The following is an 18716-nucleotide window of genomic DNA, read 5'->3' on the forward strand; positions in this document are numbered from 1 at the left end:
CAGACAGAATGGGGTTAAAGTAGCAGTTGATTAGGGCGCTCTGGCTCACTCAGCCTGGGGGGAAGATGGGGTACGGAATGTGGGGCGAGCCTGCAGCGGCAGAGGCCAGCATGATGTTGCAACAACCTGAGGCGTGCCGTGTATTCCCCGGGGAGGTTGTCCCTGGATCACAGGACCCTGACAGTGGCGGGCTGCACAGGCTCCCAGGAGGGGAGGAGTGGATAGTGACCTATGCTTGCACACAGGCTTTTTGGTGGCTGCAGCAGCAGCCTTAGCATTTCATGCCCATCTCTGGGGTCTGCACTGATAGCTGCAGCTTGTGCCCCTCTCTGGAGCCTGTTGAGGCGGTGCTCTCAATCCCCTCTCCTCACGCACCCCAAAACGATGGTCTGTTGCCTCTTAGGCAGGTCCAGACTTTTCCCCCAACTTCCTCCCAGCTAGATGTGGTGCACTAGCCCCCTTCAGGCTGTGTTCATGCAGCCAACCCCAGTCCTCTCCCTGGGATCTGACCTCTGAAGAAGCTGGAGCCTCAGGTCCCAACCCCCACCCATCTTGGTGGTTGAGCAGACAAGCCTCTCAGGCTGGTGAGTGCTGGTTGGCACTGATACTCTGTGCAGGAATCTCTCCACTTTGCCCTTTGCACCCCTGTTCCTGCATTCTCCTCCTTGTCTTTGAGACTTCCACCCCGCCACCCCCCATCTCCGCCAGTAAGGGGCTTCCTGGTGTGTGGAAACTTTTCCTCCTTCACAGCTGCCTCCCAGAGGTGCAGGTCCTGTCTCTATTCTTTTGTCTCTGTTTTTTCTTTTTTCTTTTGCCCTACCCAGGTACGTGGGGAGTTTCTTGCCTTTTGGGAAGTCTGAGGTCTTCTGCCAGCGTTCAGTAGGTATTTTGTAGGAGTTGTTCCACATGTAGTTGTATTTCTGTTGTATTTGTGGGGAGGAAAGTGATCTCCACGTCTTACTCTTCTGCCATCTTGAATGTCTCCCCTGCTTCCCATAGATTTTTGAAAGTTGTGTTTCCACTTTCATTTGTCTTGAGGTATTTTATGATTTCCACTTTGATTTCTTCTTTGACCCATTGGTCTTTTAGTAGCATATTGTTTAGTCTCCACTTGTTTGTGTTTTCCCTATTTTTCTTTTGTAATTGATTCCTAGTTTCATACCATTGTGGTTGGAAAAAATGCTTAATCTAATTTCTAGTCTCTTAAATTTGTTGAGAAACTTGTTTTGTGGCCTAGCATGTGATCTATCCTGGAGAACGTTTCATGTGCACTTGAAAAGGATGTGTATTTTGCTCTTTTGGGATGGAATGTCATGTAAGTCGATATCTATTAAGTCCAACTTGTCTATTGTGTCATTTAAGACCATTGTTACCTTGTTGATTTTTTGTCTTGGTTGTCTGTCCATTGATGTAAGATGGGTATTAAAAGTTCCCTACTATCATTGTATTATTGTCAATTTCTCCCTTTAAGTCTGTTAATATTTGCCTTACATATTTACGTTCTCCTGTATTGGGTACATACATGTTAATGAATTTAATATCCTCCTCTTGTATTGATCCATTTATCATTATATAATGCCTTTTTGTGTCTTTTGTTGTAGCCTTTGTTTTAAAGTCTTTTTGTCTGATATGAGTATTGCTACCCCTACTTTCTTGTCATTTCCATTTGGATGAAATATCTTTGTCTATCCTCTCACTTTCAGTCTATGTGTCTTTAGCTCTGAAGTGAGTGTCTTGTACAGCATATATATGGATCTTGTTATTTTATCCAATCAACCACCCTATGTCTTTTGTTTTGTTTTGTTTTACTTTTATTGGAGTATAGTTGATTTACAGTGTTGTGTTAGTTTCTGCTGTACAGCAAAGTGGATCAGTTATACATAAACATAGATCCACTCTTTTTTAGATTCTTTCCCCATATAGGTCTTTAGAGAGTATTGAGAAGAGTTCCCTGTGCTATACAGTAGGTACCCTATGTCTCTTGATTGGAGCATTTAGTCCACTGACATTTAAGGTAAGTATTGATAGGTATCTATTTATTGCCATTTTATTACTTGTTTTCTGGTTGTTTTTGTACTTCTTTGTTCATTTCTTCTTCTTTTTCTTCCCTTGTGGTTTGTAGATTTTCTTAAATGGTATGTGTGTGTTCCTTTCTTTTTGGTTTTTTTTAAATCTATGGTTGGCTTTTGATTTGTGCTTACCATCAGTTTCCTATATGTTGGCCTATATCTACTTGTTTTAAACTGGTAGTCATTTAAGTTCAACCACATTTTAAAGATCTACATTTTTTACTCCTCTCCCCCACATTGTGTGTTTTTGATGACATATGTTACATCTTTGTGTTTGTCTCTTACCTTTGTATCATTGTACTTGATTTTACAATTTTTGTCTTTTTTTTTTAATTAATAAACTTTTTTTTAGAGCAATTGTAGGTTCACAGCAAAATTGAACAGAAAGTACAGAGCGTTCTCCTATACCCCCATGCCCACATGTGCACAGTATCTCCCCCCGTTATCAACATCCTGCCCCAAAGGGGTACATTTGTTAATTGATGAATCTACAGTGATATATCATTAGTACCCAAAGTCCACAGTTTCCATTAGGGTTCACCTTTGGTATTGTACATTCTATGGGTTTTGACAAATGTATGACTTGTATCTACCATTGTAGTATCATGTGGAATAGTTCAACTGCCCTAAAAGTCCTCTGTGCTCCAGCTATTCATCCCTCCCTCCCACCTAACTTCTGGCAAACACTGATCATGTTACTGTCTTCACAGCTTGTCTTTTTGCAGACTGTCATATAGTTGGAATCATATAGTATGTAGCTTTTTCAGATTGGCTTCTTTCACTTAGTAATGTGCATTTAAGGTTCCTCTATGTCTTTTCATGGCTTGATAGTTCATTTCTTTTTTGTTGTTGTTGTTAGTTTCTGCTTTATAACAAAGTGAATCAGTTATACATATACATATGTTCCCATATCTCTTCCCTCTTGCATCTCCCTCCCTCCCACCCTCCCTATCCCACCCCTCTAGGTGGTCACAAACCATACTAGTTTACTTAAGTGATTGGTCTACATCGTTTACTATATGTTTTCCTTTACTAGTGGGATTTTTCCTTTCCTATAGACTCTTCTTGTAGCCTTTTTTTTCCATTTAAAGAAAACCCTTTAACACTTCATCTAAGGTCAGTTTACTATTGATGAACTCTTTTAGTTTTTGGTTGTCTGAGTAGTTCTTTATCTCTCCTTCAATTCTGAATGATAGCCTTGCTTGGTAGTGTATCCTAGGTTGTAGGTTTTTCCCTTTCAGCACTTTAAATATATCATGCTACTCCCTTATGGCCTGCAAAATTTCTGCAGAAAAATCAGCTGATAGCCTTTTGGGGGTTCCATTGTATGTGACTCTTTATTTTTCTCTTGCTGACTTTAGAATTCTCTCTTTATCTTTAACTTTAACCATTTTAAGTCTGATATTTCTTGGTCTGGTTCTCCTGGGGTTCATCTTGTTTAGGACTCTCTGTGTTTCCTGTACCTGGAAATCTATTTCCTTCTTCAGCTTCGGGAATTTTTCATCCATAATTTCATCAAGTACATTTCTACCCCTTTCTCTCTCTCTCTTCTCCTTCTGGGACCCCTACAGTGCAAATGTTAGTATGTTTGATGTTGTCTCATAAGCCCCTTAAACTATCCTCATTTTCAAAAATGCGTTTTTATTTTTGCTCTTCTGATTGCATGATTTACATTCTTTTATCTTCCAGATCACTTAGGCATTCTGCTGTATCACCTAATCTTCTATTACTTCCCTCTAGTGTATTTTTCATTTCAGTTATTGTATTCTTCAGTTCTGACTGGTTTGTTTTTATACTTTCTAGTTACTTGCTAAAATTCTCACTGTGTTCATCTATTCTTTCCCCAAGTTCAGCTAGTATTCTTATTACTAAAGCTTTGAACTCTTTATCTGGTAAATTAATTATCTCTCTTTCATTAGGATTTTTTCAGGTTTTTTTTCTTGTTCTTTCATTTGAAACATATTCTTCTGTCTTCTCATTTTGTTTAACTTTCTCTGTCTCTATGAAGTTAGGTGATAGAGTTACCTATCTGACGCTTCTGTGGGAGCATCCCTATACAGTCTACATGTGCCCAGTGGCTATGGTAGGAGAGCCAGATCTGACGTGAGCAAGAGTCACATCTTCCCCCAGGGTGTGCTGGCAGCTATCAGCTTGGTAGAAGGTGGTGCTGGAGATGGAAGGGCTAGAGCCAGAGCCAGGGCTTCTTCTATGCTCAGCGGCCATCACCGCCTCACTGGGGGCAGAGTTGGTGCCCAAGGTACTGGAGCAGAAGCCCTGAAGTTCAGGTCCGAGCTGGTTCCTTTCCCTCTAAGTGTGTGCACCACCCCCCTGGCAATGGCACCTCTGCTACAGTGGAGACCAGCACTGGAGCAACAGGTACTAGAGGGGGCCTGCGGGACAGGCCAGGGTAAGTGCTGGGACAGTCCCAGCAAATTAGTCCGAGCCCCAGGCAATTTTCAATCTGCTGCTTCCTTGTGTGCATGCTGGTAATGGCTGCCTTCCCCTTGTTCAGAGGCAGGTTTGGGTCCGAGGCAGCTCCGTTCTCTCTAAGTGTGAACACTCTCCTTGGCAGCAGCAGCCTTTGTGGCAGTGGAGAGCTGCACCAGAGCAAGAGAGGCTGTAGTGGGCACCCGGTGCAGGCTGGGGAGCAGGCTGGGGACCAGGCTGGGGAGCAGGCTGTGGCAGTTGCGGGAAACCAGCCAGAGCTCCAGGTAGTTTTCAGTCTGTTTCCTCCGCCTTGTTCCCTGGGAGTAAGCAAGTGTGTGCATGCTCTTCATGAGTGGAGTGTCAGTTTCTTACAGCCCTCTGGTAAGTCCCACTTGTTTTCAAACCAGCTAAGGGGACTCGTCTTCCCAGAGTCAGGCCCAACATGTGACTTGAACCCATCACTACCCACAGAGGATCCTTGAGGCTGTGATATCCCCTGCCTCTTGTGTGTCCCCTCCTTGGGCACTTGTCCCAACCAGATCGCTTTTCCTCCCTTCCTGCCCAACTCTGTGCAACTCTTTCTTTATAGCCTTGGTTGTAGAAGAGCCTTTATGTCAGGCTCCAGGTTGTTTTCAGCAGGAGTTGCTTCATGTGTAAGATATATTTTGATGTGTTTGTGGAAGGAGGTGAGCTCAGCATCCTCCTACTCTGCCATCTTGATCTCCCTCCCATCTGCCCCTGACTTTCCACAGGAGACAAGTAAGATGATCATCCTACGTTTTTCCCCTTTGGAATTCCTCAGAGTATTTCCATACTAAAAGGTTGTTGTTATCTTTGCTGTTTTAGTGGCGATGATACTGTCTAAGACTTAAATCTGTAACAATCTAGCTATAGCTGAAGAGTCCAAATCCAAGCTAAGGAAGGACAGGTGATGAAGGTCAAGGAATAATGAGAATGTCCTGAGATGGATCTCTGAGGTTTTCATTTTCACAGATGCATTTTTGTGCAACGTGTATAAGTCATCTACCATTAGTTGTAAACCAATGTGACATTAATTTAGCCATTCATCCTTTTTGCTGCTGCAGAAGTTAGAGCTCCTTCCTGGGCTATGGCTTTAAGAAGGTAATGCAAACACAGATATAGAAGTAAACTAATTTTGCAATAGAGATAGAAAGATTTAGAAATTTTAATATTCTTAAGAGACTGTTTGATTTGTGTTGAGAGGGAGCTGACTTGATTTTCTTAGAGGCTCTAAAGAAGAGTGAATATGAATGATTGGGCAAGCCAGCATCTTTATAAAGGTGGTTTTTAAATTGCATTGCTTGGAGTGTTTACCATTTATTTACTTGACTTTTGCCCTTGCATGAAAAACCAAAAGGAAATATGTCTTACTTTGGTTTAAGAAGCTGGCGACGTGGTGAATGGGGAGTTAGAACTTAGGTATTATCTACCCCAGATTCAGGAAGTCAGGGAGATGAGGTTATACGAATGAAAACTTGTTTTCAAGGTTCCCTCCACTCTGAAAATTGGGGTTTTGCATGAGAAGTTTTAGTCCCAAAATAAAAGATTGGGAAGTGCAAATGTTGTGTAAATGAGAGATCTTTCTCTTTTTCCAACTTGGTATTCCTTGATTGAAAATCTTAAATTATATTTATTGATGAGTTAGGATTCACTTCAGAGCATGTTTAAAATTCAAAATGTGACTTGATTTTTAAATCTTTGATTTACATACTTTCAGGAACCCATTTATTATAGAAATCAAGAACAGCTGTGTTCTCCCTAAGGTTGATTGTTTCAGTCAAATCCTTTTAAAACACGAATTAAGAAGATTAGGATTTAATCTTTGTTTCTTCCTACAACAACAGAAAATCTCATCATAGAGTTAATATACCTCCTAGTCCAGAATGTGTTATCGGAAAGTACATATTCAGTACTGTCTACTTTTTAATCAATGGTATATTTATAACTTTTAGATTATTTTGTAGTTACGTCAGAAATACTGAAAGATTTGCTCTTTTTATTTTTCCAAATTCACTGAATTTAGGAAGTTATAGGGTGGTGAACCTATCACTGAGCTATTTGGTGAGTATTTTTGCCGCAAGGTACTAGAAAGACAAGAACCATCACCAAAAGTAGGAAGAGGTAACTTGTGGGTTAGCTATTATACAATGTCTTGGTAAGAAATTAAGCACCAAGTAAATCAATAACGATGGTACGCAAGTTTTGGAGAAGGTATTATAACAAAATGTTAGCATTAAAGAAACATTTGCAACCTACGAAGCCTAAACTATTTTTAAAAGCTCATATGGGCAGCTGAAGATGTATTTGTCCCATGTGAATACTAGAGGTGGGTGGGGATAAAACAAGTAGCTTGCCATATCAAAGAGACTATGGCATACATGGAAAGTGTCTTTTAGAAATAGGAAAAAATCCAGTCAAGGAGAATGGGGAAGCTTATACATTTAGCAGGTCATGTGTGAACTGTCATTTAGCCTGGTTGAAAAAAGAAAAATTGGCGAAATTCTTTAAAATCAGTCATAAGTTTTTAAGTTACTCAAAAGCAGGCAGTTTACTGGGTCTATTTGGTGATGATGGTGCAACAAACTTGACAGAAAAATAATAAACTTTAATGATCTATTTGTCTAATAAAAGAAGATATAAGGGAACATGCTATCTCAATAATTTGTCCCCTGAAATTGATGACCAGGTTCAACTGTAATAAATGAACAGGTAATCTAGGTCCAATTAACAAATTAAATATAGACAGTTCATCAGAACTATATAGCATCCTTCTATATTTTGAAGGAACTCAAAGTAAGGTTTTGGGTCTGGACTAATAAAGCACTTAAGTATAAGTTAGATTGACATGTATACACTGCTATATTTAAAATAAAACACCTTCCCATGAAAAAATAAAAATAAATAAAAAATAATAAATTAATAACATGCCATTTCTGTGAGGTTTGGAAATCTTTTTTTCTACTTGATCAGTAGTATATATTCAGCAATATGAGTTTAAGTAAGGTCAAAAGTTATCTTGTGGGAGTAAAATTTGAATTCAGAATTGTACACTGTTAGATAAAGGATATTTCTGAATCAGGAAAGGGCAGTGAATTTATAAATCTAAGTCATGCCTATACATCTGTTAACCTAAAACCTTATGCTTGATTCAGATTTTGTTGTAGCAAAATGTTGATTTATTCTGGATTCCTACTGTGAGATGTGTTGTGAAAGTTCAACATATTACCATTTCCTTATGAGTACTTGCAATCATGATAAAAGCATAGAATCTTATTTCAGCCATTGATAAGAACATTACATACAGATAGGATCCCAAGTAAAGAAGAAAAAAAGGACTTGTAGATTCTTGGGTCTTTTGTGCTCTGTGTTGTTTATATGGTGGTTTAGAAGTATAGGTGCAGTGATTAGGATGTCCAAGTTGGAGAGAGAGATTTAAAAGGTAACATTTTGCTGGTGGAATGTAAGAATTTTAGCAACTCACCTACCTAGAGCTTAGATTAGGTATTCTCTCATTATCACTACCATTGCATTAATGTGCAAATTGTGTATATTCAGCTGCTTTATTCTAAAAAGAGTCTGGCCCTTTGGTGTGCACCAGAGACATTTGCTATAGGAGATTGTGATCCTTAGCAGGATCAGCTAAGCCCACTTAGTGTGGGTGATCCAGTAGAATATGGACTAGTTGGCCATTTGGGATACAGTTGTTCTAACAAAGCACGTGCGGAGAGTCAAGGGAGTTTGTATGCTTTTTTTTTTAAAATGTGGTATTGTCTTATGTGATTTATTTTCCTTCATTTAAAAACTTGATGCAAAATGTTTGTGCTCTTTCCTTTCTTTCTCTCCCCGCCCCCCCTTAGAATAATATAGCCGATCCAGAAGAACTGTTCACAAAATTAGAACGCATTGGAAAAGGCTCCTTTGGAGAAGTGTTCAAAGGTATTGATAACCGTACCCAGCAAGTGGTTGCTATTAAAATCATAGACCTTGAGGAAGCCGAAGATGAAATTGAAGACATTCAGCAAGAAATAACTGTTTTGAGTCAGTGTGACAGCTCATATGTAACAAAATACTATGGATCATATTTAAAGGTAATGTGTACGCTGGATTATTTAAGTCATAAGGTATTTTCATTATAAGTATTTCTTTTTTTTTAACTCTGTTTTTCGAAAGGCAATGTCTTAAATTAGGATTTGACAGCCTTTGGCCTCCAGACAGAACTCAGCTCCATTTGTAGTGCCAAAATAGGCTGGTTCTAGATTTAGCAGCTGTATCCTGAATGCATCCCAGTACTCAGCTGCAACATTTTTCCACACCTGAACTTTTGAGTTGATAGAGGAACAGAAAGGCAGCTGAGCCTTGAGACGTATCCTTTGCCTGGAAAGAGCTTTCTCCCTGGGCTTTTAACACATTATTCTCAATGGTCCAGTCTGTCTCAACCTCAGAATGAATGGCATATGTAAGCATGTCACTATTCCATTGAGTTATGGTGGTTATTTACACATCTCTCTTTCCCTCTAGGTTGTAAGCTTCTTGACAGCAGGGAGTTTAGTTCAACCCGTCTTGGTTTTCACATCACTTAGCACAGAGCATGGCACATCTTAAGTACATGATAAATATTTGTTGAAATGGAATTAAATAGATTAATATCTGTTCCCCCCCACCAAAAAAAAGTTGGATTTTTAGTTTCTAGGATTATGGAATTAGCAGACACCTGAAGTTCCAGCAGATGGAGTTATTACTGCATCACAGAAAACTCTTTGGTGACTAAAACCCGAGTTCTTGGGTTTCATATTTATAGAGTCAGGATTTGTGTCTATTGAAATATAAAACAATACATAATTAGAAAAATCTAGCTTAGAGTTTAAATTATCTTAAAATTTAAAAAATGTATCCCCATATTGATATTTTTTAAAGGAGGGCAGTATTAGTTAGATCTTTGATTTTCAGAGCTTACAACGGGGAAGGTTTTTTTTGTTTGTTTGTTTGTTTGTCCATCTATCTCTAGGCCAAAAGGGTGTGTTTATAACCCATCAGGCTGTTGGCCTGCACAAAAATTGATGCTGTCTTTTTATGTTCTGCTGATCAAATATACCCTAGGATAAACTATCTATATTAGTTAATACTGATATAGAAATTCATCGATTTCCCTGGCTTTTTACAGAGCCTAACCTTTTTTTTTTTTTTTTGGCTGCGCTGCACGACGTGCGGGATTGAACCCAGGCCCCCTGCAGGAGAAGCGCAGAGTCCTAATCACTGAACTGCCAGGGAATTCCCCACAGAGCCTAATTTATTCTAATAGTACGTGAATTAGGTGACTGTGGCATTAATGCATAGTAGAATGAATCATTAAATAGCCAAACAGTCACTATGTGTCACACACTGTACTAGGTTATGGAGATGTAAAAGTGAACAACTCCTACCATTAAAGAGCTCACAGTCTCATATTGCACTAAAATAGTGTAGATTTTGTGATTGAATGTGTACAAGGTACAGATGAGGCATAAATAAGAAAATGGTCACCTCTACCCTTTTTTTCCATGATGGTATGAAGGAAAGGCTTCCAAGAGGAGGTGATACTGCTGGTAGCTCCTATACAATATACTTTTAAGTGTTAGCCATTACTCTATTTTACTGTATACCTAATTACTTGATTCTTTGTGGTTCACTTTGCTTTTATATTCTTTCCTAAAAAGCTTATTTAGTGGGTCAGATTCCTTTTTAGGAATCCTATGGGGGTGGTCATTCAATCTCAGTGGTTTTAAGTCTCCCTTCTAATTTCCATAGCAGGCGGGGTTGTAGGCAGCCCAGGGAATTTGTTGTTGTTGGTGGTGATGTGTGTGTGTGTTTTGCTTATTCTGGTTTACTCTTTCTGGATTGAATCCTTGTAATTCCAGACCCACTCTAGAGCAAATCTGAACACTTGCTATTTTTAGGCACCTGTATCAGATAAGCTAGTTTTGGTGAATGACTTATATTAAAGAAGCCCTATTTAAAATGCGCTATTGTATATTATATTGAAAATGGGTACTGACATGGTATTGAGTTTTATTGTTTGCTTACAATCTTTCTTTATTCATATTCAGTACTCACATGGAAAATGAATTATAACTCTGTTTTTATTATTTATTCCTAAGATTTCACATTTTAAAAAATTTTCCTCATAGTGTACATGTACTGGTCACCCAAAAAATACTTAATCTTTTAATAAATCCAACTGATAAGTTTGTTTTCTCCAAATCTTGATTGTTGAATGTTCTCAGGCCAGTTAGTGATACAAAACTGTTATCCAAGATGTCTTCTTACAGAATTAAACTGCATTATTTTTATCTCGTTTACCCGTCATTAATTAAAATACATGATGAGAAAGCCTACTTTGAAGAACATGTTACTTCATGATAAAATTGTAGAAATTCACAGATGGCTGCTGTTGATTACATTTGTATCTAGATTATCTGTACCCACACATATTATCTCTATATGGATATACATATATATGCACAGAGAAAAAGAAATATGATTTTATAACTCTTTAATACCATTTATTTAAATTACTTTCTTAAATTGACCACTTGTTTATTTTCCATTTATATTAAACCATAGTGTGACTTCACAGGCTTAAATTTTTTTAAACTAAAGTCACATCAAATATAACAGGGTTCTGTTTAGTTCAGTCAGTGAAATCAAGGCTACATCCTCTAAGTACCATCGGAGAACTGCATCATCAATCGACTTATGTTCTTGTTGTGGCCCATCCTTCCGTTTCAGATGACATGGGAGATTTTGTGAGTCAAGTTAATTGAGTAAAGTAGGATACAGGTTCTTCTCAGGTTGTCCTAACACAGGACATAACCAAGACCCTCACTGTTAGCTGGAGGAAAATTTATTGCACTTGAGAGAAAATTATATGCTCTCTGCAACTGTATGTAGTTGTAGCACTTTCCTTGAGACATGCAGAAATGTACTAGGTATTCATTTTGACTGAGCTCACTGTATAACTTCGTTTTTAAAAACAAGAGTAAAAACCAGACAGACACATCAGTATGACCACAATATTTTCCTTTAATTTTACTTCACTGCAGATTTTCTTGACAGACAAAGTTAGTCTTTATGACGAGTGCTAAAATAAGCAAACCCTTCCCTTCTGATCTCATAACATTGGAAGAATCTTTTATAATCTTTAAATATTTTTCTAGTTCGATGTAAATCTTAAAATGAAGCTCACTCAGGCATTGAATAGAACTTGAATCATGCCTTTATTTGCTGCTGAAAATTGCTTTTAGATTTCTGTTTATGTTAAGGAAATATGCCCCCCTCCACATACCACAACGACTGATATTTATTTTAAAAAAAGAATTGAATGATTGAAGTAAAATATTCCAGAATAGAGTCTGTACAGTTTTGTTTCCTTCTCATTATTTTTCCTGAGACTTTTGTGTGTGCTTATTTCCGAAGTATGGCGAATGTTTCTGGAATATTTCTGGAATATTCTTTAATTTTTTAAAATCATAGTTTTCTTATAAAACTTGAAGGAAATTGGAGAGGGAAATATTTCCTCCTTGTACAGTGTTTTTTTCTCTCAAAATAAGAATAGCTTTAAACTTCCTATAATACACCTCTAAGAAGCCCCATATTAGATTCAATTCAGCAGATATTTATTTTTCCGTCACCTACTCTGTGCACTCCTCTCATTCTGCATATTTGCCCTGGTCGGTGTCATCTACTTTATTCTGACAATTTCTAAATTCATGTCTCTGGTTTCAGCCTCTCTCCTTAGCCCCAGATAGGTATATCTAACTTGTCTCATATCTCCCACTTATCTGTGGGTAGGTACCTCAAGTGCAATAACCCAAAACGTGGGGAATAGCATTTAAAGTGGGTCTTGAGTATGATTTTGATAGAGTTTGGGATGTGAGGGTGGGGTATAGACAAGGCATTCTAGACTGGAAGAAAACGATTCCAAGGTGGTAAAGTATCTGGCAAGATGATCTCTACTATTCCTTGCAGTTATATAAGATTTCACATTCTGTTTCTTTTCTTATCGTGGTATAATATATATCACGAAAGTTACCATTTTAACCATTTTAAATGTACAGTTCTGTGGCATTTCATGCACTCATGTGATTTTGCAACCATCACTAGCATTCATCTCCAGAACTTTTTCATCTTCCTCAACTGAAACTCTGTACCCGTTAAACTATATAACTCCCCATTCTCTCCTCACCGTAGTCCTTGGTAACCACCATTCTACTTTCTGTCTCTATGAGTTTCCCTACCATAGACTCTTCATATAAGTGGAATCATACAACATTTGCCCTTTGGTGACTGGCTTATTTTACTTACACATGCTGGTTTATGTGGTCAGTGTTATGATTGGCTATCTGCTTCATAGACCAACCTACTTAATTCAACATGTACTTGATCTATGTTCAATAATTATCTCATAAATATATATAATGGGTATTTTAAATGTTTTTTTAAACGTTTTTTCTATGAGCAAATGAATTCCAAGTTCCACAGTAGCATTTCTCCCCCCATAGCCAAGTGTCTGCTTTAGTGGCAAATTCAAAGGCCCCATGGGGTGATGGAGTTGATACTCCAGACACCAGTGATTTGTTAAAACTAGGCTCCAACTTCTCCCCAGTAAACAGTATAACTCTGAAGTACTTAACTCTTTTTTAAAATTTTTATTGGAGTATAGTTGATTTATAATGTTATGTTAGTTTCAGGTGTACAGCAAAATGAATCAGTTATACATATACATATATCCACTCTTCTTAAGATTCTTTTCCCATATAGGCCATTACAGAGTATTGAGTAGAGTTTCCTGTGCTATACAGTAGGTCCTTATTAGTAATCTATTTTATATATAGTAGTGTGTGTGTGTCAATCCCAATCTCCCAATTTATCCCTCCTCCCCCCTTACCCCCTGGTAACCATAACTTTGTTTTCTACATCTGTAACTATTTCTTGAATTACTTACTCTTTAGGCGTTCTGAATTTTGGAACAGAGAGCCATTTCTTAACCCCTAACTGACCACCCATGTTGATGCAGGGCTTTATTTTATTTATTTATTTATTTTTGGCTGTGTTGGGTCTTTGTTACTGCGTGTGGGCTTTCTCTAGTTGCGGCGAGCGGGGGCTACTCTTCGTTGCGGTACGCGGGCTTCTCATTGTGGTGGCTTCTCTTGTTGCGGAGCACGGGCTCTAGGCGCATAGGCTTCAGTAGTTGTGGCGCGTGGGCTTAGTTGCCCCGAGGCATGTGGGATCTTCCCAGACCAGGGCTCAAACCTGTGTCCCCTGCATTGGCAGGCGGATTATTAACCCCTGCACCACCAGGGAAGTCCCTGCTGCAGGACGTTAAACTTAACTCCTCCAACCCATTGTTAAAACATTTGGATCATTTTATAATTGAAGAAGTGACATTTTTCCTTCAGGGACTTCCTATACTTAAATGTGCCAGATATATTGTTATGGTTTAGAGGTTTAGAGTCATTTGGCTCTTTTGGATTTGTAAACCAGTATGTAGATATCAACTTAGTCTTTTAAATTATTTAAGAACAAACCAAACATACATATTTGCATTCTCCAACACAGACATCTTTTACCAGAAATCAAAGATAGAAATTGTAGTCCCCCAAAAGAATACAAACACAGGGTCTAGGTTTTTTGGTTGGGTTTGGTTTGTGATTGGTGTTTTCATTAAGACCTGCTGTGGACAAGGAACAAGTAAGAGCCTGTGTGGGTTAAGCTTCCTTGAGTAGGGAGGAGCCCCACTGGCTCGCCATTCCTGCCTGTGCCCACTCAGGCCTCGCTTCAATTCCCCTGCCTGCCTCGCAGTCTTCTGAATGTTTGGACCTATGACCATCCTCCAGCGAGGTTTGTCTGCAGAAGTGACAATCAGAAGGAAGCAGCCAGAAAAGCTATGAGGCAGCTCTGGTTCCCTGCCTGTTTCAGAAGAGTCCTAGTTCCACTGAATAGCTTGCTTGCAAAGAGGAAGCCTTCTTTTCAGATCGGGAATTTGCTTAGTCATAAGTTTACTGACTTTTTAAGCTTTCTATGAATACATTTTGGTAGGTTTCTGTTTTGAATCGGTACCAAAAAAAAGATACACATTGTTTTTAACTTGGAAAACAGGCGCTTTCATTCATGCAGAACTGCAAAACAGATAAACATGTTTTATAAGATCTTTTTATTTTTCTTTGAATGTCAGGTGAATGGGAAGCATTCTGAATTCATGAGGTAGAATGTAGTACTTAGGAAAAAAAACGTGGCAAAAGATAAACTTCTCAGGCTGTACGGCATTGTGAGAAACACTTTTTTCTTCTGTAGAAAAAAATAGGAAGACTCATCAGGTTCACAGTTCTCATGTTCTGAGTCCTAATTTCTATACATGGAAACAAGTTACATGAACCACTCCTGGAACTCTTCTCCTCTCCCACTGTTAGGGGGATTTATTTCCTCTCCTGCCTACTGTATACACCACTCTCTCTTCTCAGTTCAAGCTGGCCTGCTGTGACAGGAGAGAGTTGATGTCAAGATGGGCGGGGGACATTGTTCCTTTCTTTCTCTTATACATTCTACATAATGTCAGCATCTTAATTTAACTGAGCCTTCCCTCCCCGGACCCTTACCCTACACCACAACCCATTCCCCCACTACAGTGTCCCCTAAACACTCATCATCATGTTATTGGAGTCCATTCTCTGCCATAATAAAGCCCCAGTCTCATGGAGACACTTGGAAATTTTGAATGGAACTCCTGAGTACTTCCCAGGGATTTTGGAGTTTGAGGACTACTGGCAACAGCTTGAGAATCTTCATTCCACAGCTGGGACTGTAAAGGTGAGAGATGTGTTCCTGGCATCCCAAATCGAAGCACGACACTGAATATATTTTCCCCTAGAAACATTGTTATGGTATAAATGGTAGTGTCTCTGGTATCCTTTCTGCTATACTATGGATACCTTTGTGTTAAATTGTCTTTTTGGAGGACACTGCTCCAGGAACCTAGGCATTATTTTTATGGGAAAATGCTTGCTTTCCAAATTCCAAACATCTTACTTAAAAATGAACTTTTGGAACACAATCCATTCACAACTTGGCTATTGGCCAGTTTAGCAAAACCGACCATTCCGCTTTCAGTCAATTCTGTGGTCCTACAGTAATTCAGAGAATACCACTCATGAAATGGTATGGAGAGAGAGATGTCTTCCGTATTTCAAAGTATAGCTGAAAGAAAAATGATTTAATGATTTATTCCAAATTTTATCTGATGTAGCTGAATGGTGTGTGTGTGTGTGTGTGTGTGTGTGTGTGTGTGTACACCTGTTTTGTAATTCAAACACACGTGTTCCCCCTATGAGCTCCATTTCCTCTTGTACAACTTACAGTGAAGTTAATTCTACATGAATTAATCATAATGCTTTTTAAGCTACACACTCCCTTTCTCTTATCCATTTACCTCTGGGGAGAGGGGGGTCAATGTTCTTTCTAGGTTCCATATGTGTACGAAAAATCCCCGTTAATCCTGGTTGGTAAAAGTTGTAAAGTACATTAAAACAAAAGCCAAAAACTAAAATAAGACACAATACCCAGTGTCCTCAAACTCTAAAATCACATGGGAAGTACCCAGAAGCCCCATTCAAAATTTCTACAAGTCTCTATTTACCTCCTCATTCTTTTTTTTTCTCTCCTCATTCTTTAGTGTAACTGTCTTTTCCTTTCAGTATCATTATTCAAAATAATTTAAAGCGATGGTTTTTTCTGGGTTTTATAAAAGTTGCTAACAGTTAAACAATAAGGAACAATAATGTGTTATTTATTTAGCTATATCATATGGTAAATCGGTTTCAGGGAGGGCCAAGACTCAGAACTTGACTTTCATTTGTAATAGTCTATGGAAAAATATATTCTGAGTTCCAAACAACTAATTTTAAACCTGTATTTTAGAACCAGTACATTAGTATGTCAGATTTAACATTTATGCTAGTATGTTACTTGGCTCAGGTTTATAATTATTAAACTATTTCATGGCTTTTACAGGGTTCAAAATTATGGATAATAATGGAATACCTGGGTGGCGGTTCAGCACTGGATCTTGTAAGTATTTTTAAATAATTACACACATATATCCATACTTGCACTTTTTTCTTTTAATTGGAGTAAGCAATGGTTTTTGGACAAGCTAAGCAGGTGTTTAGTTAATATGTTCACTCCGTCTTCAGGACTACTACTCTTATATAGATTCAGCTATATTGCAGGGTTCTGCACGTTGCTGGCATTCTTAAAGTATATAAGAAATGCAAACAGCTTAATAAAATAAAATTCCCCCCAAATTAGGAATGAGCGTGTGACAGTTGCCGTCAGTTTAGAGTTTTACTTTACATGCTTATCCCTGAGAAGACTCAGTGTTCTTAGATTTTTAAAAAAGATATCATTCAGATAACTGTCTCTAAAATTGGCTCTTGGGTTCTGACCAAGAAGGCCTACAGACCCAGCTCTCTGCAGAGTTCTCTCTGCCCCTCTATAGGTCATTTGGAAATGTGATGGCATCTTTGTCACAATGACTTGGAAGTGCCACAGCCATTTTAGTGGGCAGGGACCAGGCTGCTACAATCCTGCAGTATGCGGGAGAAGTTCTAACCAATGAAGATATGTTCGTGCATGAAATGTTTTTGAGAAACACTGGTTGTTTTCCCCAAGTGGTGTGATTCTGTCAGTGTTGTTCCCCGCCTTTTAAATCTTTATTAATATGACATTGTATTTAAAATGCAATATGAATGACTAGAGACAAGTTTGTGTAGTAGAATAACCACTGGGCTGGCCTGTGGGAGTTTGAGGTTCTAGCGCTGGCTCTATTTATAACTAAATCTGTGACTGTGAACCAGACACATAAATTCCTTGGACTTGGATGTCCTATAAAACAAAGAATTTGCACTAAGCTCCTCTTCCATGTTTAATATAATATGACTTTTATATAATATGCTTCTGCCTTTGAAATTATAGAGTCTGCTGTTTCTAAAAGTAATTTTAATTCTTATATTTTAAAGTGGAGATGAGTTTTTCTGACTGAAAGTAATCAAATATTTTTTAAAGGCTTTCATCCTGACTGCCAATGACTCCAAAGTTTCAGATAATCCTGTGAACAGAAATGACCATAAGCGATTTTCTTCCCTTTAAACAGAACCATACTTAAACCATTCTAAAGAAATGGTAATTAAACTTGATGGAGAGCCTCATCTTCTAGGAATTCATCGCAGTTTAATCAGTTGCTGAGTTAGGTCATCCTTCCTTGTGTCTAATGTAATTCTTATATCCTAAAGCTAGAGTTCATTTTTTTCTTTCTCTCTCCTCTCTAGTGAGAGAACATAACTGGTGTTTCTTTGGATAATAATCCTTCATGCCTATGGAGTCAGGTCTCATTCTCCTCTTGCCGTTAAATGATCTCAGCTCTATTTCTCTTGTCACGTGGTTTGATTACACAATAATTTTTTCATTAGCTCCACAAGAAGCCTCACAATTGCTCCACGCGGCTCCTTCCACTTCTTAAATATTAAGAACCCTTTCCAAATTTATCACAGTTAACTGCCCCCAAAAGTGCTTACCATGTCACTTCCCTGTTTTGTAGGCATTGGCCAAGTTAGTGCACTGCTTTCATCGGATTTCTGATAGCAATGTGAAGCACTGGACACTGGCCCAGCCCTAACTAATACAATCTGTATCCCCAGTAGTAGTTTGGTCAGTTTTATGAAATCTCTGAATGAAATGCTTGTGAGATCATAATCTCATTCTGCCATTCTGATCTCCACCTAAATACAACAAATACCTATTAGCATAAATTCAATGAACTTAAAATGTTCTTAAAATCAAGAGACCTAGATCCTAGTCCTGGTTCTGCCATTGACTAGCTGGCTAATACTGGGCAAGCCATTTAACCTGTGCCTCAAATGTTCAATGAAGAAATTAGATGAGTAATCTAACTCTGTTTTTCTAGCCCTAACGCTTAATGATATTGTGATTTAATTATAAACCTCATTTGACTGGACTTTGTAGGCAGAGCAAGTGATGAGAAAATGTGCTACTTCTTCTTCATATATAGTCCTGTACGAATGAATGCTATCATTTGGGGGAATCTAAGAAAGGATCAGGCTTAGAGGAGGGCACTGCTACCAGGGACAAGAGAAATCAGGAGGGATGCTG

General features: G+C 38.4%; 1 protein-coding gene across 1 annotated transcript in view; it reads left to right on the forward strand.

The window, feature by feature from the left end:
- STK26 (serine/threonine kinase 26) overlaps window positions 1-18716 on the forward strand; it is a 64926-nt gene that overhangs the window by 35977 nt on the left and 10233 nt on the right. Inside the window, exons 3-4 of the mRNA XM_082680647.1 lie at window positions 8375-8605; window positions 16560-16616. Of these exons, the coding sequence (XP_082536773.1) occupies window positions 8375-8605; window positions 16560-16616 (288 nt within the window). The remainder of the gene's footprint in view (window positions 1-8374; window positions 8606-16559; window positions 16617-18716) is intronic.

This window comes from Grampus griseus, assembly GCF_964374135.1.
Source record: "Grampus griseus genome assembly, chromosome: X".
NCBI classification, from domain to species: Eukaryota; Metazoa; Chordata; class Mammalia; order Artiodactyla; family Delphinidae; genus Grampus; species Grampus griseus.